The sequence below is a fragment of the Pseudorca crassidens genome, chromosome 1, assembly GCF_039906515.1.
Source record: "Pseudorca crassidens isolate mPseCra1 chromosome 1, mPseCra1.hap1, whole genome shotgun sequence".
NCBI lineage: Eukaryota > Metazoa > Chordata > Mammalia > Artiodactyla > Delphinidae > Pseudorca > Pseudorca crassidens.
The window spans coordinates 2,353,568-2,378,373 of NC_090296.1; the positions used below are offsets into that span (position 1 = coordinate 2,353,568).

At 45.3% G+C, this 24,806-nt stretch overlaps 1 protein-coding gene across 2 annotated transcripts in view; it reads right to left on the reverse strand.

Annotated features, from left to right (window-relative positions):
- Positions 1 to 24,806, reverse strand: part of TDRD9 (tudor domain containing 9) — a 107,249-nt gene that overhangs the window by 31,954 nt on the left and 50,489 nt on the right. For both annotated transcript variants that reach the window (XM_067732488.1, XM_067732578.1), the window contains exons 12-25: positions 19,074 to 19,138; positions 17,273 to 17,327; positions 17,038 to 17,122; positions 15,608 to 15,665; positions 13,266 to 13,370; positions 8,094 to 8,191; positions 7,189 to 7,320; positions 6,082 to 6,247; positions 5,930 to 5,993; positions 5,548 to 5,611; positions 5,100 to 5,144; positions 4,366 to 4,419; positions 2,031 to 2,147; positions 384 to 491 (exon numbers count right to left, since the gene is read on the reverse strand). In XM_067732488.1, coding sequence (XP_067588589.1) covers positions 384 to 491; positions 2,031 to 2,147; positions 4,366 to 4,419; positions 5,100 to 5,144; positions 5,548 to 5,611; positions 5,930 to 5,993; positions 6,082 to 6,247; positions 7,189 to 7,320; positions 8,094 to 8,191; positions 13,266 to 13,370; positions 15,608 to 15,665; positions 17,038 to 17,122; positions 17,273 to 17,327; positions 19,074 to 19,138 — 1,216 coding nt within the window. The remainder of the gene's footprint in view (positions 1 to 383; positions 492 to 2,030; positions 2,148 to 4,365; positions 4,420 to 5,099; positions 5,145 to 5,547; positions 5,612 to 5,929; positions 5,994 to 6,081; positions 6,248 to 7,188; positions 7,321 to 8,093; positions 8,192 to 13,265; positions 13,371 to 15,607; positions 15,666 to 17,037; positions 17,123 to 17,272; positions 17,328 to 19,073; positions 19,139 to 24,806) is intronic.

Here is a 24,806-nt window from a genome sequence, read left to right on the forward strand (position 1 = left end):
AAAATGAAGTTGTCAATTAACTAAATGTTCTTAAATTTATGGAGAAGTATCTTAAATCCTTCAAAATGGGACATGAGCAGTCAAGGTTAGCCATGAATACCTAACTCTGCAAGGCTTCCTTTTTTTTTTTTTTTTAGGCTTTCTTTTTTAAGGCTAGGTCTGCAAAACAGGAAGCGAGACTGAGAAACTAGTGGATGCATGTGAAAAGGCCAGACAAGCCATGAAATTCACTTTAGGGGAAAAAAATCCACTTAGTACTTATAAAAATATAGAGGCAAGTGGGGAAATAAAATGTTCCGTGTTCGCCACATTGGAATGAAGCTCATCTGAAAACTGAGCACCCGGCCTCCACCCCAGAGAAGGCTGCCTATCTCTCCACCTACCACAATGGTTGTCTTTGGGTCTTTGCCCGCCAGCTCCCTCACTGCCATCTCTTCGTCGGGGTGCCCAAAAGTAAAGTAATTTGGATAAAAAGCACCTGCCAATACAACCTGGAAGAGAAACTTATTTTCATGAAGTAACAGCATTATTTTATCACTTTATCTCACCAATATACTAATCTCATCCCAGAATATCATCTACAATATAAAAGATGAGCTTAATGTTAAAAAACAAAAAAAACCACTGGACCTTTAAACCAATCAAGCAGAAAGTCACAATTCTGGTTACCTCCCCATAACCAAAACACTTTCTGCATGGTCTTTCCTCCAAGGAGCCTGAGTACTTTTCAGAATGAGGTTTAGAAAACAGTGGTGAGTTGAACAAGGATACAACTGATTGTACACACAGAGCCCCGGGGGTTAGCCAACTTTTTCTACATTTTCCCTGATATACTTACTTGTATGGGTCAGGCCCTTTCCCAAATGTTTAGATAAAATTACAATTAAGACACTTAGATTTAGAGCAGCAGGCTTGCATCGAATATTCACTTCTAAAAGCATGCTGCGAGGAGTTCCTTCTTCAATAAAAATATACTATATGAAACATACACCCATGGAAGAGTCTCTCCTAAACTTCTAGTAATTTTACATCCAGAGAAACACTCCATTTCCCAGCATCCCCTAGTTTACAGGATCCACCTAGAACCCAATTCTGTATGCGTCAGCCAACACACTGACACATACAAGAGGTACTCCTCCTCTGAGCCCCTACATCAGAAGCACTGGCCACCTTTCTAGGACACACTTCCCTCTACACAATGCCTAGATGGTTCCATCCAACAAGCTAATTTGATCATGGCCTCCAAAGTTAAAATAATTTTTCAGTGCAAGGGAAGAACCACATAATAATGTTAAGAGCATTTATACTTCCTTAAAAGCCAAAACAAAAGGATCTCTCCAGAAGCAGTAATAACATCTAGCAGTCTTTAGAAACACTACTCCAGAGATTAAAAATGGGTCTGGATCATCAACTCAGTGACATGGAAAACCTAAACTAGGTATAAGACCAGAGTTTTTCTTGGTGCCCAAACACAGTATTAACACTATGGACCTAAAATCTCCTGTGAGGCATGATTTGTATCAGAAAGGGGAACTAGGGCTTCCCTGCTGGTGCAGTGGTTGAGAATCCACCTGCCAATGCAGGGGACACCGGTTCGAGCCCTGGTCCGGGAAGATCACACATGCCGTGGAGCACAACTAAGCCCGTGTGCCACAACTACTGAGGCTGCACTCTAGAGCCTGCAAGCCACAAATACTGAGCCCATGAGCCACAACTACTGAAGCCCGTGCGCCTAGAGCCCGTGCTCCGCAACAAGAGGAGCCACTGCAATGAGAAGCCCGCGCACCGCAACGAAGTGTAGCCCCCACTCACCACAACTAGAGAAAGCCAGCGTGCAGCAACGAAGACCCAACGCAGCCAAAAATTAATTAATTAAATAAAATTTTTAAAAAGCCGTCAGATTTCTAATTAATAACTGTAAGCTTTCCAAATCATTAAAAAAAAAAAAGGAGGAAATAAGCACTGTCAAAACCACAAGACCTAATAAGCAGAAAGAACCAGGAAGAGACATCCAGGAAACTCCAGAGTACCTGCAGGATGAATCGCTGCTTATATGTATACTCTTGGTCCATGACAGGCCGCCGGGAATCAACATACATGTTGAACTGTGAGATTCTAGTCTTCAATTCTTCATATAATTCAGCCACCTGAGAAAAACACATTGGGAGATGATGTCTCCAAGTGATTATATTATTCAGAATAGCGAATGCACTAGAAAAGTAGTACATAATGGGGAAAGCATGAGTATGTCTATGGGATGAAACACTGCAGCTATTAAGAACCATATTATCAGGACTTCCCTGGTAGCACAGTGGTTAAGAATCCACCTGCCAGTGCAGGGGACACGGGTTCAAGCCCTGGTCTGGGAAGATCCCACATGCTGTGGAGCAACTAAGCCCGTGTGCCACAACTACTGAGCCTGCAAGCAGCAACTACTGAGCCCACGCACCACATCTACGGAAGCCCGCATGCTCTAGAGCCTGTGCTCCGCAACAAGAGAAGCCACCGCAATGAGAAGCCCGCGCACTGCAACGAAGACCCAATGCAGCCAAAAAAATAAATGAAAAAATCTAAAAACTCATTTAAAGAACCATCTTATTAAAGATTAATTAATAAAGAATGGAAAGGATGCTCAATACAATATTAACAGAAAAGACCAGGATACAAAGCTGTATATGCTTCATGATCCCAGTTTATAAGCACACACAGGAAACCACTGCAAATGCACAAACACAGTCATCTACAGGTGTCAGAGGAGCAGGAGACTATGATCACAGCCTTTGCTCTAAGTCCTTTAAACACTTCCGAAACCTCTGCCATAAACGTATACTTCTTTTGTGATTAAACACAAGCTAAGAGGGGACTTCCCTGGTGGTGCAGTGATTAAGAAGCTCCCTGCCATCGCAGGAGACGCGGGTTCGAGCCCTGGTCTGGGAAGATTCCACATGCCACGGAGCAACTAAGCCCGTGCGCCACATCTACTGAGCCTGCGCTCTAGAGCCCGTGTGCCACAACTACTGAGCCCGCGCACCTAGAGCCCAAGCTCTGCAACGAGAGAAGCCACCTCAAAGAAGAGTAGCCCCCGCTCACCGCAACTAGAGAAAGCCTGCGTGCAGCAACAAAGACCCAATGCAGACAAAAATAAATAAATAAAAAATAATTTTATTAAAAAAAATCTTCTGTAAGGCTGTAGTATTGATACATACAACTTCTCTAATTAAAAATCAACTAAAAATTATGCAAGTCACTTTCTCTGATCAAAATGCAATAAAAACAAAAATATTAACAAAAAACAAGATACCTAAAAATATTTCTTTCTACCTGTAAACTCAAATATTCTTCTAAAAACTCTGAATCAAGGAGGAAACGAACACTAAAATAAGTTACAGACAGGGAAAACAATGAGATCCCTACATGTCACAAATCAATGAGATGTGCCCCAAACTGTGCTCATAAGAAAATTCACAGCTTTAAATACCTTTAATTAGAAAGATTGAAAGTATTAAGAAATTAAATTCTCATCTCAGTAAGACTAAAAACGTAAACCAAGAGACACAGAAAAACTAAATTAATGGAAAAAATTAAAAATCCTTTGAAATCCTCCACCTTTCCCCTTCCCTCAAAACACGTGCACAGTAAAACTGACAAATCAAACCAAGAGTAAGTTCTCTGAAAATAAAAATAAAACAGATTCAAAAACAAACAAACAAACAAAAAAGACAGATTGTCTTGCAAACTGTGCAGTAAAGGATTAAATCAGCAGGCCAGGTTGTCCACACCCTGGACATTCCAAAGAAAGGTTTGGCTCCTGGCAGGTCACCTCCAGGCCCTTGGAATATCCTGCCTTGTAAGAGTGACTTTGTTTACCTGAGGCCTTGGACACAACAAACAGTTCATGGTAGCAATGCGACTTCTGTATGGTGGGGACATACAGTATCAGTAACCTCTGGAGGGGCTAAAAACTAAGGAAGTTAAGGTCAGCCATGTGGGCACCCCACACTTATGTAACGAACCCTCAATAAAACCTTGGACGCCAAGGCTCGGGACAGCCTCCCTGGCTTGCAGTACTTCACGTGGGTTGTCACACATCATGCTGCCCAGAAGACTCCACTGGGAGAGGACGGCTGCAAGCTGGCACCTGGTCTCTGTCTCTCCTGGCTCCTCCCCACCCGCCTCTTACCTTTGCTGACCTTAATCTGTGTCCTTCAGCTGTAGTCAACTGTAACCGTGAATGGAACACATAAATTCCACCAAAGCTGGAAACGAGGATGTACTTCTTGGAATACTCTCTGCTACCCTGGGTACTGCTGGTACTTGATAAACATTTGATAAGTCATCTTTACATTCAAAGAATTTATAACTTACCTCTCTAATTCTCTTGATCTGAATGTAATTTAACCGTCCCCAGTCAAGTTCATCCTTTAAATACATAAAAGGATAATATTCAATATTAACGTAACAAATTAGAGCTAATTTGGCTACTGTAATCCATATATCTCAGCTAAAAGTATACACCAAAAAGAAGATACACCAACAAGAAAAATAACATGGCTGACTCTGTAAAAGGTGACTTTCACGAGTAACTCCCGTAGTTATTTTAAGGCTACATCCAGGCATGGCAAATTTAAACACACACACCTATCAACAATCTTTAGAACCTAGTCAGTTTAGAAGAAGAACAACACGCAACCACGCCCACCCCAAAAAATGAAGGCTAACAGGTTGGTTTTTTCAAGCCCATTATCTAAAACTTTGCTGAAAACAGCAGAACGAAAAGCTTCGGGTTTCTTAGTTCTGAGCCAACACGCCGAGGCACATCCCACAGGTATTTAGTACTGGCAGCTAAGAGGCTCCTGACACAGGAAGGGTCACTACTGCCCAGGGGTGGGCGACAGGCAGCATGGCTGCCTCTGGGAAGTGACTACAGCTGAAGGTGAGCCCAGGAGCTGCCCTGGACTGCGGGCCCTAAGAACCGTCCACAGTGACCTCCGCTCAGGCTGAACACTGCCGGTTCACACACAGCGCTGAGGCTGAGCTAGAGAAGGCTCGGGAAGCTTCCACGACACGGGCAGCCATCCACAAAGAAACAGCTCACCGACCTTCGGATGCCGCAGCTCTCCTCTTTGTCTGCAAGTCTGCCAAGCCTAAAAACAAATGATCCAGAGTTTCAAAATAAAAAAATTCGGTTAGCGAATAAAGTAAGTCCAATTTCAACACATTCTGACCACAGAAAATTTACAAATTTAATTTTTCCAATCTACTTCTAGAATTGGACTCCCACCCTCACCTACTTCTCCCAACACAATTTTTTTTTTTGTCTGTGCCGCAAGGCTTACAGGATCTCAGCTCCCTGACCAGGGATGGCACCTGCGCCCCCTGCAGTGGAAGCATGCAGTCCTAACCACTGGACCGCCAGGGAAGTCCCCATCTCCCAACACACTTTGCTTACTAATGGACATCGGCAACCCTCACAGTCCTTCTGGTAGAGACGGCATGTGCTGACAAGCGGTGGCAGCCGCCTTCACAGCTCACGCTGGGAAAACTTACCCTGAACGCTTCAACAAGTGCAGCACAGTCACTCTTACTGTTGCCACAGAAATCCACTTTGTTCCTATAAACAGACAACGAACAGTGTCACTTGACACCACTAAAACACAGTGACTTTTAAAAATATGAATGTTGGGGCTCCCCTGGTGGCGCAGTGGTTGAGAGTCCGCCTGCCGATGCAGGGGACACGGGTTCGTGCCCTGGTCCAAGAAGATCCCACATGCCGCAGAGCAGCTGGGCCCGTGAGCCATGGCCGCTAGGCCTGCGCGTCCGGAGCCTGTGCTCCGCAACGGGAGAGGCCACAACAGTGAGAGGCCCGCGTTCCGCAAAAAAAAAAACACAACAACAACAACAAAAAAAAACAAATATGAATGTTAAATACCTATATCCATCAAGATGCTGCCTAAAAGGCATCGCAAAAAAATTCTTCAAAGAAAGAGATGCCGCTAACAAAAGAAAAAACAAAGAGAAGATAAGACTGTTGGAGTAGCCTTACGTTACCCCCCATTCCCGCTTCTCGGCTCCCACACTCACCTATAATAAGACACTCGTCTAGACATCCAAACACATGTCCGAGGACTATGAGTTTACCAAGTTGCTGATTAACAGGAAGTTGGGCTAAAACTCTTCCTAAGAAGGTCAATTCACCATCATGGGGGTTTTCATCTCCTCTCTGCCCACTCACCGCAAGTGCTCCAACCTTTATAAAATAAATTAGTGCAATTAGCAAGCACTGATTTATTCACACTCTTTTCTTCCTTAAGGCAGGGAGTTTAAAACAGGAAACGACCAAATTTTCGTGAATAAGGTTCTAAAAGATACCTAAGTCAACTTATGAAAGATTGACACTAAAGTTTTTTAATACGTGTTTTGATACTCAGAACACATTTTATTACTTTTTAATGCTGAGAGGTGACGCTCAAGCTACCCCCACAAAAGTCTACTTAAGTCCCAGATTTAACGAACATGGCGCGCACAGCACTAAACCAAACCTCCAACCACCACGTCGCGTGGTCACTCACAGCCAAAATGTCCAGACTGTGCACAGAAAACGACGTCCTCAACTTGACTAAGTGTATTTTACGGACGCCCAAGCAGGTACCCAAGGTATGAGAGGCAGCCCCAGCTTTGAGGGTCCGAGGCAGAACGTCCACAGCCCCAACAGGCCGGGGCACTGGGCACTGCACGCAGCGAGAGCAGAGCGTGGGTCAGAGGAGAGTCAGAGAATGCACAGGAGCAGAGCAGGGCTTCCAGCAACAGGAAGAGGAGAGGCTAGCATGAGGGTGAAGAGCAGAACTAGAGGGGAAGCGGGGAGAAGGCTCACAGAGCCAGGGCAGGAGAGCAGAGCTCTACAGCTGCCATCTCCTATCCAGCGCTTCTCAGCCCCGCCAACAAACAGCAATCCCCCACGGGGGGCGGCTGAGAGATTAGGAGCTTCACCTTCAGACAACTAACAAAGTTGGTCTGAACAACATATATAAAATCTGGAATCAAAAATTAGTCATGACATGCTTTTCCAAGCAAATGCTCATTATTTACAACTGTCAAAATATCTTAAAGATATCCACAGTATGAAACTTCTAAAATTCACCCAAAAAATCTTAGCTTTTCCTAACACGAACAAGTATCAGATGGTCCCACCTCCTTTAGCAGAAGAATGGTGCGTTCAATGTCACTCAGGCTAGGTGGAGAAAGGGCTGTTGCCAGCAGAGCCCTCGGTTCACCCAGATCAAGTAATTTCACTTTCAATATTGTGCTTCCTAATGGACAACGCTGAAAAGAACAAAACTTAAATTCAGAAACAGTAAAAATAAGTAAATCAATTAACCTATTCACATGACTAGTACTTTAGAGAGAGAAGGAGAGAAAAAGAAGAAAGGAAAACAGAGAAAGAGGGGTGGGAGAAGGAGAGAGAGAAATGGGAGATGAAGAGATGGGGGAAGAGAAGGAGAGAGAGAGATAAAGAAGGGAAGATGGAAAAGGGAAAGGGTGAGAAAGAAAGGAGAGGAAGCGGGGAGAGAGGGAGAGAAAGGAGAGAGAGGCAGGAGAGGAAAGACAGAAGCCAGTTCCACAGCATGAACTATAAAAGCACACAGCAGGGCTTCCCTGGTGGCGCAGTGGTTGAGAGTCTGCCTGCCGATGCAGGGGACACGGGTTCGTGCCCCGGTCCGGGAAGATCCCACATGCAGCAGAGCGGCTGGGCCCGTGAGCCATGGCCCCTAAGCCTGCGCGTCTGGAGCCTGTGCTCCGCAACGGGAGAGGCCACAGCAGTGAGAGGCCCGCGTACCGCAAAATAAATAAATAAATAAACACACAGCAGCAGCGTCTGTGGACAGTCCTCCTACAGGGCCAGAAACGTGACATGGGTGTGAAGTCCCTCACTGGTGCTTAGTGACTAGAAGCCAGTTCTGTGATTAAAGACGAGTTTGATCAGAAGTGATTTTTCTGGGATCAAAATCATACGACACTCAAAATTATATTAAACTATTCAGCAAACCTGTCTACAAAAAACAAACTATGTCATAAAGATGACCAAAGTTTATTACCAACATCTCAGGAATGACATGGTCGGGGATGGAGCTGTCCCAGAAATCCTTGTATATGAGTCTGTAACAGTATCCTTTAGACACTCGTCCAGCACGGCCTGCAAAGGAGAAACATTCAAACTCTGACGTTAATTACTTTAACACTAGCATAAAGATATACTTAAGAATAACCATTAAATATTAAGAAAAACTTCCGTTATCTTCCACCAAACCAGGTCAGTTTGGTAAAAACTTCAGAATAAGTGTTAGCAGTGATCTTCTATATACAGATTAAGTGCTGACTCCTACTCAGTGATATATAGTGGAAAATCCAATGCATATTTCTAAAGAGAACCACCTTGGCCCCAAAATACAATGGCAATCTAAACATTTTAAATACCACACATCTCCTGCAAATGCATAGTTCATACTGGTAAAAATACAGAAGTCACCAAACAAAAGTAATCAAGCTGGCGAGAGAAGCCCCAGTGAAACGGCTGGTTGTTACCCATCCCAACACCTCTGCAAAGGCGTCCTTCAAGACAATGGCTTCATATGAAATGACTGATCACACGCAAACAGCTCAAAACCAGGCCTGGACCACGGAGACCATTCTATAAACGACTGTTCTCTTGTGATGGTATTGCTTGTGCAATGGAAACTCCTTTATCCCCAAACACAATAAAATCTGAGAGACAGGAGATAGGTGGGGAGGGGGGATCCTTCACAAATACTCAGCTTTTAAAAAACAGGGCAGCCCAGGGAGGAGCTTTCCTTCCCTACCTGTGGAGCCTGGACCCCCATCCCCTTCTGCCCCCACCCACCTGTCCTGCCACAGGAGACTGAGTGCAGAGTCCAGACTGCTGCCTGCGCCACCATCTACCCGCCGTATCTTCAAATGACAGGACTGTCTAAATGGAAAATCCCAAGGTAATGACAAAACCAAAATCAACTCCTAGAACTAATCGGTGAAATCAGCAAGTCACAGGGCACAATACCAACACACAAAAATCAATCACATTTCTATACACTAGAAATGAACATGTGAAAACCGGAATTAAAACGCCATCACAATCATTATAATCCCTCCAAATTAAACTGAATACTTAGGTGTAAATCTAGCAAAACATATACAGGGATCTGTATGCTGAAAATAACAAAATGCTGATTAAACAAAACAAAGACGACCTAAATAAAGGGAGACACACTATGTTCAGGGATACGCAGCTTCATCAGAGCAAATATATCAATTCTCCACAAACTGATGTACAGGTTAACACAATTCCTAGCAAAATCACAGGAGGCTAAAAAAAAAAAAAAAATCACAGGAGGCTTTTTTGTGTGTGAATATAGACAAGATTATTCTAAAGTCAACATGGAAAGGCAAAGTAGAATAGCTAAAACAATTCTGAAAATGAAGAATAAAGTGGGAGGAATCCACCTGTTTCGTGATAAGTCTTACTATACAGTGATCAAGACAATGTGGTATTGGTAGAGAGAAAAACACACAGATAATAGAACGTAATGAAGAATCAGAAATACACCCAGAAAAGTACACCCAAGCGACGTTTCACAAAGGTACAGAAGCCTTCAATGGGAGGAGAACAGTGGTGCAGGAACAACTGGGCATCCATAAGCAAACCTCACACCATCTACAAAAGTTAATGCAAATGGATCACAGATACAAATGCAAAACATACCTACGAAATGTCTAGAAGAAAACACAGGAGAAAAATCTTTGCAACCTAGGGCTAGATGAAGAGCTTTACACATGACACCAGAGGCATGATCCACAAAATGAGACACTGATGAATCAGACCACACCAAAATTTAAAACTTCTTCTCTATGAAATACCCTGTTAAGAGGATTAAAAGACAAAATATAGACTGGGTGAAATATTTAGAAACCATCTATCTAATAAAGGACTCTATCTAGTATATATAATATAAAGAACTCCCAACACTCAACAATAAAAATACAAACAATCCAGTTAGAAAACGGGCCAAAGACTTGAACAGACATTTCACTGAAGAGACACAGAAGACAAATAAGCACAAGAAAAGACATTTAAGCTCATGAGCATCAAGGAGACGCAAATTAGAATTGCAATGAGACATTATTATGTACCTTTCAGAACGGCTAGAATAAAAAATAGTGGTATACCAAATGCTGCCAAGGATGTGAAAAAAACAGACCTCACACATTGCTGGTACAACTGTAAAATGGTACAGCCACCATGGAGATAGTTTGGGGCAGTTTCTTATAAAAGTAAACATATACTTCCCATACCACCCAGTAATTGCACTCCTGAGCTTTTATCCCAGAGAAATGCAATTTTATGTCCACACAAAAACTTGTACATCAATATTCACAGTAGCTTTATTTGTAATCGCCAAGACCTACAAACAGCTCAAATGTCCCTCAACAGGTGAATGGTACTGTTGACCTTAAAAATAAAATAGTAATTGGGACTTCCCTGGTGGTCCAGTGGTTAAGACTCCACGCTCCCAATGCAGGGGGCCTGGGTTCGATCCCTGGTCAGGGAACTAGATCCTGCATGCCACAACTAAAAGATCCCAAGTGCCGCAACTAAAAGATGCCGAGTACCGCAACTAAGACCCGGTGCAGCCAAATAAATAAATATTCAAAATAAATAAATAAAAACAGTAATTTTACCAGCAAAATGGGTTTATTCAGAAATAGCAGAGAATTGCAATTTGGGACAAGCAAGCTAAGGCAAAAACCACAGGCAAGTCCCATATAAAGAAGAGGAACATTATTTTATAGAGAAAAAGGAGGAAGCTGGGAGGGGTTATTTTGAACAAAAGTCCACTGGAGAAAAGTGAGAGTTCAGGGTGGGGACGGTTTCTCACTGGCCGAGTTGCTGGGGCAGATGACTTCTTGTGGGAGATGCAAGGCACAGTTTTTCCTGTTGGGGCCTATAACTGATACTTCTTTCCTGTTGCTGGTTCTTATTGGCATCTGAAGTTGACAATTCTTCCCGTAATTGAGCTCCAGTGGTACTTCAGGTGGTACCGAACAAGAGCGCCCCCTTCTGACCTCCCCCTCCATTTTAGAGAGGTTTCCCTTTACTAATTTTCAAAATACAATGGAATATTATTCAGCAATAAAAAGGAAACTTTTGACACATGCAGCAACTTGGATGGAGCTTAAGGACACTACAGCAAGTGAAGAAAGCCAATCTTAAAAGGTTACATGCGGTATGATTCCACCTAAATAATGTCCTTGAAAGGCCACAGCTATGGCTATGAAGAAGGGGTTCGAGGTCGGCAGAGAGTGGCAGGGGACAGTGTGACTAGAGATGCAGCACCAGGCAGCTCCTTCAAGGCAGCTGGAACAGTTCTGTGTCCTGACCATGGCGGTGGCTACACATGGGATCAACTGGAGAGAAGTCTGCACAGTGTGAACCTGGGCGACTGACTATGGCCCGCGGTCCAGCCCTGTGCTGACATCAGCTGCCTGGGCTGACGCTGCACCGGGGTAGGAGGTGTCGCCACTGACAAGCTGAGATGCTGGGGCTAGGGTTCAAGGGACTCTATGTACTATTTTTTGCAACTTCCTGTATGGGAAAAATTTTCTAATCATAGAAATTTTGAACATACAAAAAGACAAAGGATACAATTCCTATAATCTCAAGACTGACCCAAAAATAATCAATTTAAACATTTTTGTGTATCTATTGGGTTGGCTTTTTTCCATTACACCTTACGGCAAAAACCAAACGAACTTTTTGGCCAACAATATTTCTAATCACTTCTTCTAAGCATAGTTTTACGTTCTGGGTTTTTCTGGCGGGGGTGGGGGTTGAGATGATTATAACAATACATAAGCTTTTCCCAAGGTGATGAGAAGCTCTCTATGACCATATTTCAGTGACTCCTTAATCATTCTCGTTTTTTAAAATTAATTAATTAATTAATTTTTGGGGCTGTGTTGGGTCTTCATTGCTGCACGTGGGCTTTAGTTGCGGCGAGCGGGGGCTACTCTTCATTGCGGTGCGTGGGTTTCTCATTGCAGTGTCTTCTCTTGTTGCGAAGCACGGGCTCTAGGCGTGCGGGCTTCAGTAGTTGTGGCACGCAGACTCAGTAGTTGTGGCTCACGGGCTCTAGAGCGCAGGCTCAGTAGTTGTGGCACATGAGTTTAGTTGCTCCGCGGCCTGTGGGATCAGGGCTCAAACCCACGTCCCTTGCACTGGCAGGCGGATTCTTAACCACTGCGCCACCAGGGAAGTCCCTTAATCATTCTCTCTTAATCCCTCTCCAGGTAAGCCATTTCAAGAGAGGTAACACGACAACATGGTTAAAGTTGCGGGCTGTAGCCATACGTCTGGGTCCTAGTCTCGGTCCCAGCACTTCCCAGGGTAACCCGAGCAGGCTACTCCTTCTGTGTGTCGGCTGCATCACTGAGAAGTCGGGGTGTTAACAGCGCGCTACCTCACTGGGGGAATGAGGGGTAAATGCGTAAGTACACGGAAAACACTTAGACTCGTGCCTGGCCTGTGGCGAGCATTCAGTAAATGTGGCCTCTATTCTGTTTTTTGATGTGGTAGCTTTATGACCCAACCCAACAGGTATTCTTGGAGCAGTCCTTCAGCTGTCCTCCCTGAAGGCTCTCTCATAAAGCACAAGCTACGTCTCAGTCCATGGCGAGAAGGCTGTGCCCTGGGGCCACTCCCTGCAGGCAACTGCACGGCCACTGTGGCCAAAGCCCCCCCCACCCCCCGACATCCTGGCCCCGACAAACGACTCCACACCCTCGTCTCCCCAGCAATACACCATGTGCACTCGCAGAAAAGGCTGACCCCTCCGTGGAGCCAGCTCAGCTCAGGAAAAAATCATCCCAGAAGGATGAAAACTTGGAGAGAAGTCAGAGGAAGGACTAGCAGCAATTAACAAGTGACCCGCACGGCTTCCGTAACTAGTCACTGTGAAAGATGACAGGACTCTCATCCAGTATGTGCAAAGGCTCTTACCTACTTCAATGGACACGAGGAGGATCGTGGATTTGAACAGAGAGCCTGACAGTATGAAATGCTGTTGCTTAGAACTTAAAACCAGTTCCAATAAAGGAAATCTCTGAATAAGACTAAAGGTACAAAAAGCAAAAAATTCAAGAAGACACCCGAATGCGCCACCAACTCCTATTATTGTGCTGGAACACAAATGCCTTACCTTTTCTCTGATCACAACTGGTTTTAGAGGCCCAGCTCAATCGCAGGCTCTGGTAGTTCGTATCTTCATCACAAACCAGAGTTCTAGTCAAACAGAAATCTATAACTGTCATTTAAGAAAGAGAATGTAAACACCAGGCTAGCAAAAAATAACTGTGTAACAATCACAGTGCATAGCGATAAGACAATTTACGAAACACACAGCCTTTAGAATTAGTGTACACACAGAAGCCTCTGGAAACGCACCGGCCATTCCCGACTGCCTAGGACGGGGAGGCCGGGGTCCCATTCTTTCTTCTAAGTCCTGGGAGTCTGGGCAGAAAGAACATATGCCCTGTAAGAGCCCACACGTCATAATACGAGCCTACGCGGGCTGCAGCGACAGGCCGGCCTCAAAGGGCTGCGCAGAAGCACAGGTAAAGTGGGGGACTGCCAGGTCCCAATCCCGTGTGCGCGCTGGCGGGGCGGGGGCCGGGGGGGGGGACAGCCGCTCTCAGCATCTCTGTGCTGCAGTGTCCCGCTCCCAGCCCCTGGGAGGAGAGCAGGCAGCTGGTGGGGCGGTGCTGGCTCCTGTCCCCCCGCCCGCCTCGGCCTCGGCCTGCTCCTCAGCGCCGCTTGCCTCCTCAGCAACCTCCTGCTCACTGACTGCGCCGCCACCACCAGCCCTCCTTGCTGGCTCCCCAGCGCTCTTGAACACTCCGCCCGCCGTAGCGTTTGGGGATCTCCATTCCCATAAAAACGGTGCTGGCAGCGCCGAGGCCCTCGGTTTCGAGACCCCATCTCCCACCTGTCTCAGCATCTCTTTCCCACCGCCCTACCTGACCCCCACTCAATCTCAATCGCAAGCATCTTTCCCTGGCACCAGACCGCTTTCCTCCCCTCCCACCCCCCCCACTCCCCGGCCTGTAACCCTACCCTTAATCCCTACAAACGGACCTGCCAGCTGTGCACGTCAGGGCCTGCTGCTAACTGTCCCTGCCCCTCCGCCTAATGACCTTCCTTCCCTCCTGACCAAGCCACGGGCTCCCAGCCCCCACTGTGACCGCTCCACACATCTGCCTTGACCCCTGGCCTCCTGTCACCCTGCTCTGCTCAGCTGACTCGACCCCAGGCCTGCTGATCACAGCTCTCCACCTACACCGCGCAGCCCAAGTGGCGGGAGAGGGAAGAAGAGAAACAAAGCGGGCTGTAGGCTGACGGCGCCCTTTAAGCTCCCGGTTGCCAGCGGCCCTCGGGACTCAGGCTGCCCCGTCCATCCAGCCTCCTCACACCTCCGGCACTTCCTGTCCTGCTCGCTTTCAGCTGAGGCCTGGCCTCTGGCTCACGGGGAACGCAGAGGCCATCAGAGGACCCTGCGCCCCCTCGGCAGCACCCCTCCGCCCACATCGGCCTCCTCCCCAGGATGGGAGCCAAGCCGCCCACCAGGTGCCTCGCCCCGCCCCCACGGCCGGCTCCCACGCGCCCTCTGCGCCTCCGGGCCCCGCGCAGCCTGGCACACACGTTCTCCCGGCCCGCCAGCGCTCCGGCCGCTGCCCCGGCTCCCCGCCCGCCCGTCACAGAAACCACCTCAGGAGCGCCGTCTGGCTTCACGACCCCCAGTGCCTCGGCGCCGACCCTCCGTGACCCCTCCTTCCACTCTCACTCCTCACCCAAGTCACGCCTTCCTCAGCTATCACGTCCTCACAGAGGTGTTCCCACATCGCCCCATCTAAAAGGTCAGTTACCCAATTAACTGTAATCCCTTTTTTTGATTTATTTCCCTACATAACGTCTACCTCGACCTGAAATTGCACCTATTTCTCCCCCTGCTAACTGCCTGGCTCTCCCACCAGAAGACAACACGCCTCACTCGCCCCGTACGCCTGCCCACCACCACCAACAGCGCCCGGCAAGCGTCAGGCTCCCGAACATGAATTAACGCAACCTCACAGCGTCATCAAGGACACACACGTGGGAGACCAGACTATGAGTGGCCTCACCCTGAGGTGACGTGGTGTCTTTCTCAACAACCTGCAGCAACGGGGCGGGCTCAGGCCCCTCCCTCCAGTCACTATGTCCAGCAGGGGCAGCCCCAAAGCTCTCCTACTGCCCACGGCGCCCCGGGGACGCCCCCGATCGCTTCCTGTGTGTGTTAGTAGCTGCGCCGCAGAGGCTGCCCGGCTGAACGGACACGTGAGCTCAGAGGAGGGCGGGGGAGAGAGAAGTACAGGAGGAACTTCGGAACCCACTTTCCTACATTCTCTCCTCCAGAACAGGGGAAGAGATGGGGAAGAACAACTCCTGAGGGACACACAGGCTACAAATACTATGGTTTACTTTGTGAGGAGAACAGCAGGATCTCACCATATTTGACGTCTGGAACCGTGACAGAACTCTCCGCAATGTTGGTAGACAGAATGACCTATCAAACATCAAAAAAAGAATCTGACATGCTCACTATATACAGGAAATCATTAGGCACTGGGCTCAAATTTTGCAATTAGCCATTTTTTCTATTTTATACAGAAGTCACAGTTAGTCAAGGGTCCTGGGGGCGGGGCACGAGGAGGAGTCAGTGCAGTGCAGGCTCAGCAGCCAAACCTGCTCTGAATCCCAGCTCTGCTCTACCCCAGCGTTGGACCCTGGACTACTTAACCTCAGTTTTCTCATCTATAAAATGGAGATAACAATAATATCTTCCCTATTACTTGAGTTAATAAACGTGAAATGCTTAGAACTGCTCCAGGCGTGAGCCAAGTGCTCATAAATATTAGCTATTACCTGTAGCACCAGCATCCAATCACTGGACACCTACTTCGTGTCAGGCACTGCAGCACTACCACAGTTTAAGTACGGACATATATTATTATAATTAACCTTCCTAACAGCTCTGCAAGGTAAATGTTATCGACTCTACTTTCCAACAGTAAAATTAAGTCTGAGAAGCGATGTGCTCAGAGGCACACACCTACAGGGGACAGAGACCCATGTCACCTGTCCAACTCCCCACGCATACTCTTAACCCCTACACCTCAATGTTAAGGTACAGCCTTTTCCTGGTGGAATCATTCCAGGGGTCCAGTGGAAGCCCCTGATGTACAGAAAACCAGGCCCATGCAACACAGAAGGTTCATAAAAGCAGCAGGCAAGAAACAGGGCAAAGACAGCTCTCCCTGACCTCAGATATGATAGCTTCAGGGGGTCTTGGAATTACCCAGGGGCACAGAGCACAACCAGGCTAAAGTTCCCAGGAAGGTCTGCAGTACATAAGAGCCCTGAGTTGCCATGCAAGGTCTAGGCTGCCCCTAGAGATGCAGAACCTTCTCACTGGAATCAAGGGGGCTGGGCTGCATGTCTGGAGTCCCTGATGATCTCAAGCAGCACTAGAAGGGTTGTGATAAGACAATCCCATCATTCACACATAAAAAAGAAAATTAAAGAAATACTCTTAAACCAGGACTAAGAATGTGGGTTCTAACCAAAACCTCCAGCGCAGTGCCAGGGACAAGAGAACAGTCCCACAGTTAGAGAACTGCTGGGGGTAAGAGGCGCTGAAATCCACTAGAAACAAGGTCCTGAGGCAGAGGAAATAAAAAACCTTAGCAAACTGACTTAAAAAATACAGACAAAATGAAATAACATACTTGGCTCATCAGGCAAGTGCTTGTTTAGGTGACCAACCACCAGCTACAGAACATATCGGACAAACAGCTGGAATGTCAGCACTTCTCATTAGCAGAGTCTCTAAGGAAAATGTACCTAAGTGCTCAGAACTGGTCTCCCAGCTGTCCTACCTTTCTGTACCCAGGCACTGGACTTAAAAACACGTTATTCTGTTCTTCCAAAGTCACACTTGAATGGAGTGGATAGACCTGTAACCTAAGAAAGAAGTAAATGAAATAAAATATCCATAAAGACTAGATATACACGAAAATGAATAACTACTCATTGAGATCATTAAAATTATTTAAGCTAGAAACAATACAATGCTTTACAAGTAAAAATACAACAGTATCATTTTAAACACACCTTTTATGAACCATGTTTGTGAGAAGTTCATGCATATAGTTTATTTCACCCAGACCTAGGGAAGAAAAAAAGTGGAGGGGGAAAAAAAGATTTGTATTTATTTCTAGAAAACAACCTTTAAGTTAAGATGACATCTTTTATAAATACGGCTCTACCAATTCATTTTATCTGACTTTTTTTATCCTCTTCACCTAAATATATCAGAATTACAAGTGAAAAATGCATAATGACACTGACTACCACTAACTCAAAAATATGAGAAAAACCATATTCTTTCTATGTTTTCCTTTCCACAGCAATGACTGCCTGTGAGTGCTGGCCATAGGAGATGAGTAATTTTACATTCCTCTCTTCCCCCCACTGGTTTTCCAAATGTCCTACTTTGATTATGCAAAATTTTACAACCAAAAAATAATATTTAAAAAGTCTTCGTCACAGAGATGTTTTAAATTTTTTTCATAAGGTTCATATTTGTAAATAAAGCATGATTGCAGATATAATTAGTTAAGATGAGGTCACAGTGGAGAAAAATAGGCCTTTATTCCAATAGGACTGGTGTCCTCATAAGAAGACACCCGCACAGAAAACGCCACGTGACGATCAAGGCAGAGATAGAAGTATCGCAGCCACAAGCCAAGGAGGGCCAAAGACTGACGGCCGAGAGAAGCTGGGAAGAGTCAAGGAAGGATTCTACCCAGAGCCTCAGAGGGAGCAGGGCCCTGCTGACACCTTGATTTTGAACTTCTAGTCTCCAGCAGAGTGAAAGAATAAACTTCTCTTGTTCTAAGCCTTCTGGTTTATAGCACTTTGTTACAGTAGCCCTAAAAAAACTAACACAGAACCATTCCCCAAAGATCAATTAATGAAATAAATGTACTGTCAAATGAACTCACTTAAACACATAAAAGAAAAACAACAAAAACTGTAAAATATCATTTATACATATTTTATTCAGGCAATGTTTAGCAGTTAGAAAGCATTTATTTCACATCAGGTGTTAAGATAGTACTGCCCTGACTCTACTTTGGTCATTTCTTCCTTGATACCATATTATGCACACAGCAATCACTGACAACTATTTATTGGGACAAATGCAACTCCATACCACTGTCAGCTAATGCTTGTTTCCTGGATATAAAACTAATCCGTACCAACCGAAGCAAAGCATGACCAAAGTTCTAAACTCCCATGCTGCATTCCAAAGTAAAAGGTTACTTTATTCATGCTTTTTGTTCTCCACCACAATTAGCACAAATACTCATATGTTCTACATATTACCTTCCAACAGCAAAGAATACATGAATTATTGTCGTAAGGTTTCGTAAAGCTATACCACTTGATTAAAAAATCAACATTTTGAAAAAGTACAATTTAACAAAAATTAATCTTTAAGTATCTTAAGAGATTATTTTGTCAAATACTGAAGAAAAAGGAACTCGAGGGCTACCCTGATGATTTTCATGGTATTACAATAATGATATTGTTATTAAATAAGCTTTAAATACAGATCAATGACAATTACTTCACATTTATAACCATATGTATGAAATAGCAAAATTAACATAGCCAATTTTTTCTGAAGGGGGTCAGACTGCCCTCAAAAAGTTAAACTGTTCATTATGAACGTTTTAGCAACACAAAGGTTATAGTAAGAAGTCAAACCAAAAATCACATTTATTCACATTCCCAGAGTCTATAAAGAATAAACCCGCACTACAAATACCATTTTTCACAATATGTGCGAGACACAAACTAGTCTCCACCCAGCGCAGATTCTAGATCACGGAAGAATGACACTCACCTGGCAAAAACACCAACACACTGCTCCGCTCTGACACAAATGGGGTGCCCGACCAGGTCTTGGTCCTGTTAAAATGTGAAGTGCACAAGTATTAATCAAGGCTAAGTAGCCACTGTTTTTCCAGAATCCTCATATTATGGCTTCTGACCCTGAAAGGTTCTTACATCTAGGTCATCGAGTATAATTTTCCTTCTACATAAGTAAACACAGAGGCCCCATGACGTGAGACACTGTCCAAAGCCCCAGGATCACCCAAGGGACCCCAAGCCTCTTGACTACTTTCTCCCATAAAAACTCACTATCCAAAAAAGTCTTCTCTGAAATTCAGTTACTGTAATCCAGAACCTCAAAATACAAAACATTTAGAAAAACTACTACAAACAAAACTTCAACTCTAAGGAATCCAAACTAGTATTAGAAAGCATTTTTATAGACCAAGATCTCCAACTGTCCTGTCGCCTCCCTGCTGCTAGCAACATATTTAAGTTGTGCGAAGTCAGAACTTTCATTCCTCCACAAACCCTTGAGCCCCTCCCCTGTGCCAGGCCCTCCTCCATGCAGGCAGGCACAGCAGAAAGACAGACAAGCTCCCCACTCTTTGGAGCTTACATTCTAGCTAGAGAGACAGACAAGAAACAAGGAAATCAGCCCCTTCAGTTCGGCAGTAAGACCGTGACAAGAACAAACAGGGGACAAAGAGCCACGGAGCTGCAGTTACTAGTTTACCCCTCTCACCCCCTCCTCTTTCTTTGCGGTTACTGTTCCCAGGCACAGCATGGATTGTTGTTTCTTGACTGTTCCAAGAAAAAAATAAAGATTAGAGTGGAAATCAATGAAATAGAAAAAGAAAAACAACAGAAAAACAAAAACCTAGCTCTTTGAAAAGATCAACAAATTGATAAATCTACCTAGTTTGACCAAAAGAAAAAAAGTGAGTCCATATACTACAATGAGAAATGAAAGAGAAGACATTACTACTAGTCCTAAAAAGACACAAACTACTGAAACTGACCCAAGAAAAAACAGACAATCTGAATAGAGCTGTAACAAACAACAAGACTGAATTAGTAATTTTAAAACTACCCATAAAGAAAGCCCAGACCCCAATGGCTTCACAGCTGAATTCCAAAAAACATTCAAAGAAGTAATACCAATTCTTCACAAACTCTTCCGAAAAAACAGAACATTTCCCAACTCATTTTATGAGGCCAGTATTACCCTGATACCAAAACCAGACAGACATAAGAAAACTACAGACCAATACCTTAAGAATATGAATGTAAAAATCCTCAACAAAATACTAAGTAAACCAAATCCAGCAACATATAAAAAGAAGTATACACCATGACCAAGGGGGATTTATCCGAGGGATGCAAAGTTGATTTAACATCTAAAAAATCAACAAAGACTAAAATCACGATTATCTCAATAGACAAAAATCATCTAACAAAATCTAACACGCTTTCATTTAAAAAACGCTCAGCAGGACATCCCTGGTGGCACAGTGGTTAAGAATCCACCTGCCAATGCAGGGGACATGGGTTTGAGCCCTGGTCCAGGAAGACCCCACATGCTGCGGAGGAACTAAGCACGTGTGCCACAACTACTGAGCCTGCACTCTAGAGCCCACGAGCCACAACTACTGAAGCCTACGCACCCAGAGCCCACGCTCCACAACAAGAAAAGCTACCACAATGAGAAGCCCGCGCACTGCAACGAAGAACAGCCCCCACTCGCTGCAACTAGAGAGAGCCCACGCACAGTAACAAAGATCCAACGCAGCCAAAAATAAATAAAGTAATTAATTAATTTAAAAAAAAGAACACTCAACAAACTAGAAATAGAAGTGAACTTTCTCAACCTGATGAAGGTCATCTACAAAAAGCCCTCAGCAAACATGATAACCTAACAGAGAAAGATGGATGTTTTCCCCCTATGATCAGTAACAAGACAAGGGCATCCACACTTGACACTTCTTTTCAACAATGTACTGGAGGTTCTAGCCAGGACAGTTAGGCAAGAAAAAGAAATACAAGGCCTCCAGATTGGAAAAGAAGAAATAAAACTATCTTTATTCAGTAGATGACATGATCTTATATACAGAAACCCTAAGGAATCCTCCTAGGACTAATAAATGAGTTCAATGAAGTTGCAGAATATAAGATCAATAAACAAAAATCAATTGTTGGGGACCTTCAAGATGGCAGAGGAGTAAGACATGCAGATCACCTTCCTTCCACATCAAAAATACATCTACATGTGGAACACCTCTTACAGAATACCTACTGAACCCTGGCAGAAGACCTCAGACTTCCCAAAACGCAAGAAAATCCCCATGTACCTGGGTAGGGCAAAAGAAAAAAGAAAAAACAGAGACAGAAGAAACAATAGGGACAGGACCTGCACCTCTAGGAGGGAGCTGTGAAGGAGGAAAAGTTTCCACACGCTAGGAAGACGCCTCACTGGCGGAGACGGGGAGTGGCAGGGGGAAGCTTCGGAGCCACGGAGAAGAGCGCAGCAACAGGGTGCAGAGGGCAAAGCGGAGATCTCCCTGCACAGAGGATCCATGCCGACCAGCACTCAGCAGCCCGAGAGGCTTGTCTGCTCACCCGCCCAGGGGCAGATGGGGGCTGGGAGATGAGGCTCGAGCTTTGGAGGTCAGATCCCAGGGAGAGGACTGGGGTTGGCTGCGTGAACACAGCCTGAGAGGGCTAGTGTATCACAGCTAGCCAGGAGGGAGTCTGCGAAAAAGTCTGGACCTGCCTAAGAGGCAAGAGACCACTGTTTCGGGGTGCGCAAGAGAGGGGATTCCTTCCCTGTCTACCCACAGAAGGCAGAGCACCGCCTAAGCAAGCTCCAGAGATGGGCATGAGCCGCGGCTATCGGCTTGGACCCCAGAAACAGGCATGAAACGCTAATGCTGCTGCTGCTGCCACCAAAAAACCAGTGTGAAAAGCGCAGGTCACTATCCACCCCCCAACCCCCTGCCCCGGGAGTCTATGCAGCCTGTCACTGCCAGGGTCCCGTGATCCAGGGACAACTTCCCCGGGAGAACACACGGCGCGCCCCAAGCTGTTGCCACATCACAGCAGCCTCTGCTGCTGCAGGCTCGCCCCGCATTACAATTATGACCACCTTACCCCTCCCCTCCCCCCGGCCTGAGTGAGCAATAGTCCCCTAATCAGCCGCTGCTTTAACCCCCTCCTGTCTGGGCGGGAACAGATGCCTGAGGGCAACCTACATGCAGAGGAGGGGCCGAAACCAAAGCTGAACCCCAGGAGCTGTTCGAACTAAGAAGAGAAAGGGAAATCTCTCCCAGCAGCCTCAGGAGCAGTGGATTAAATCCCCACAATCAACTTGATGTACCTGCATCTATGGAATACCTGAATAGACAACGAATCGTCACAAAACTGAGGCAGTGGACTTGGGAGAAACTGCAGACTTGGGGTTTGCTCTCTGCGACTGATTTGTTTCTGATTTTTGTGTTGATCTCAGTTTAGTTTTTAGCACTTGTTATCATTGGTGGGTTTGTTTACTGGTTTGGTTGCCCTCTTTTTTTTTCTTTTTTTTTATTATTTTAATAATTTTTAAACTTTTTTTTCTTTCCTTTTTTCTCCCTTTTTGTCTGAGCCATGTGGCTGACAGGGTCTTGGTACTCTGGCCTGATGTCAGGCCTGAGCCTCTGAGGTGGAAGAGCCGAGTTCAGGACACTGGACCACCAGACACCTCCCAGCCCCAGGTAATATCAATTGGCGAGGGCTCTCCCAGAGATCTCCATCTCAACGCTAAGACCCAGCTCCACCCAACGGCCAGCAAGCTCCAGTGCTGGACGCCCCATGCCAAACAACTAGCAAGACAGGAATACAACCCCACCCATTAGCAGAGAGGCTGCCTAAAATCATACTAAGTTCACAGACCCCCCCCCTCAAAACACCACCGGATGCAGCACTGCCCACAAGGAAGACAAGATCCAGCCTCATCCACCAGAACACAGGCGCTAGTCCCCTCCACCAGGAAGCCTACACAACCCACTGAACCAACCTCACCTACTGGGGGCAGTCACCGAAAACAATGGGAACTACGAACCGGCAGTCTGCAAAACGGAGACCCCAAGCACAGCAAGTTAAACAAAATGGGAAGACAGAGAAATATTCAGCAGATGAAGGAGTAAGGTAAAAACCCATCTGACCAAACAAATGAAGAGGAAATAGGCAGTCTACCTGAAAAAGAATTCAGAGTAATGACAGTAAAGATGATCCAAAATCTTGAAAACAGGATGGAGAAAATACAAGAAACGTTTAGCAAGGACACAGAAGAACTAAAGAGCAAACAATGATGAACAACAAAATAAGTGAAATTAAAAATTCTCTAGAAGGAATCAATAGCAGAATAACTGAGGCAGAAGAACGGGTAAGTGACTTGGAAGATGAAACAGTGGAAATAACTACCACAGGGCAGAATAAAGAAAAGAGAAGGAAAAGAATTGAGGACAGTCTGAGAGACCTCTGGGACAACATTAAACACAACAACATTCGAATTACAGGGGTCCCAGAAGAAGAAGACAAAAAGAAAGGGTCTATGAAAATATCTGAAAAGATTATAGTTGAAAACTTCCCTAACATAGGAAAGGGAAAAGTCAATCAAGTCCAGGAAGCACAGAGTCCCATACAGGATAAATCCAAGGAGAAACACAACAAGACACATATTAATCAAACTATCAAAAATTAAATACAAAGAAAAAATATTAAAAGCAGCAAGGGAAAAGCAACAAATAACATACAAGGGAATCCCCATAAGGTTAACAGCTGATCTTTCAGCAGAAACTCTGCAAGCCAGAAGGGACTGGCAGGACATATTTAAAGTGATGAAGGAGAAAACCTACAACCAAGATTACTCTACCCAGCAAGGATCTCATTCACATTCGATGGAGAAATTAAAACCTTTACAGACAAGCAAAAGTTAAGAGAATTCAGCACCACCAAACCAGCTTTACAACAACTGCTAAAGGAACTTCTCTAGGCAGGAAACACAAGAGAAGGAAAAGACCTAAAACAACAAACCCAAAACAAGTAAGAAAATGGTAATAGGAACATACATATCGATAATTACCTTAAATGTAAATGGATTAAATGCTCCAACCAAAAGACACAGACTGGCTGAATGCATACAAAAACAAGACCCATATATACGTGCTGTCTACGAGAGACCCACTTCAGACCTAGAGACACATACAGACTGAAAGTGAGGGGATGGAAAAAGGTATTCCATGCAAATGGAAACCAAAAGAAAGCCGGAGTAGCGATTCTCATATCAGACACAACAGACTTTATTTTTATTTTTTTATTTTTGTGGTACGCGGGCCTCTCACTGTTGTGGCCTCTCCCGTTGTGGAGCATAGGCTCCGGACGCGCAGGCTCAGCGGCCATGGCTCATGGACCTAGCCACTCCGCGGCATGTGGGATCCTCCCGGACCGGGGCACGAACCCACGTCCCCTGCATTGGCAGGCAGACTCTCAACCACTGCGCCACCAGGGACGCCCCAGACAAAATAGACTTTAAAATAAAGACTATTACAAGAGACAAAGAAGGATACTACATAATGATCAAGGGATCAATCCAAGAAGAAGATATAACAATTGTAAATATTTATGCACCCAACATAGGAGCATCTCAATACGTAAGGCAAATGCTAAGAGCCATAAAAGGGGAAATCAACAGTAACACCATAACAGT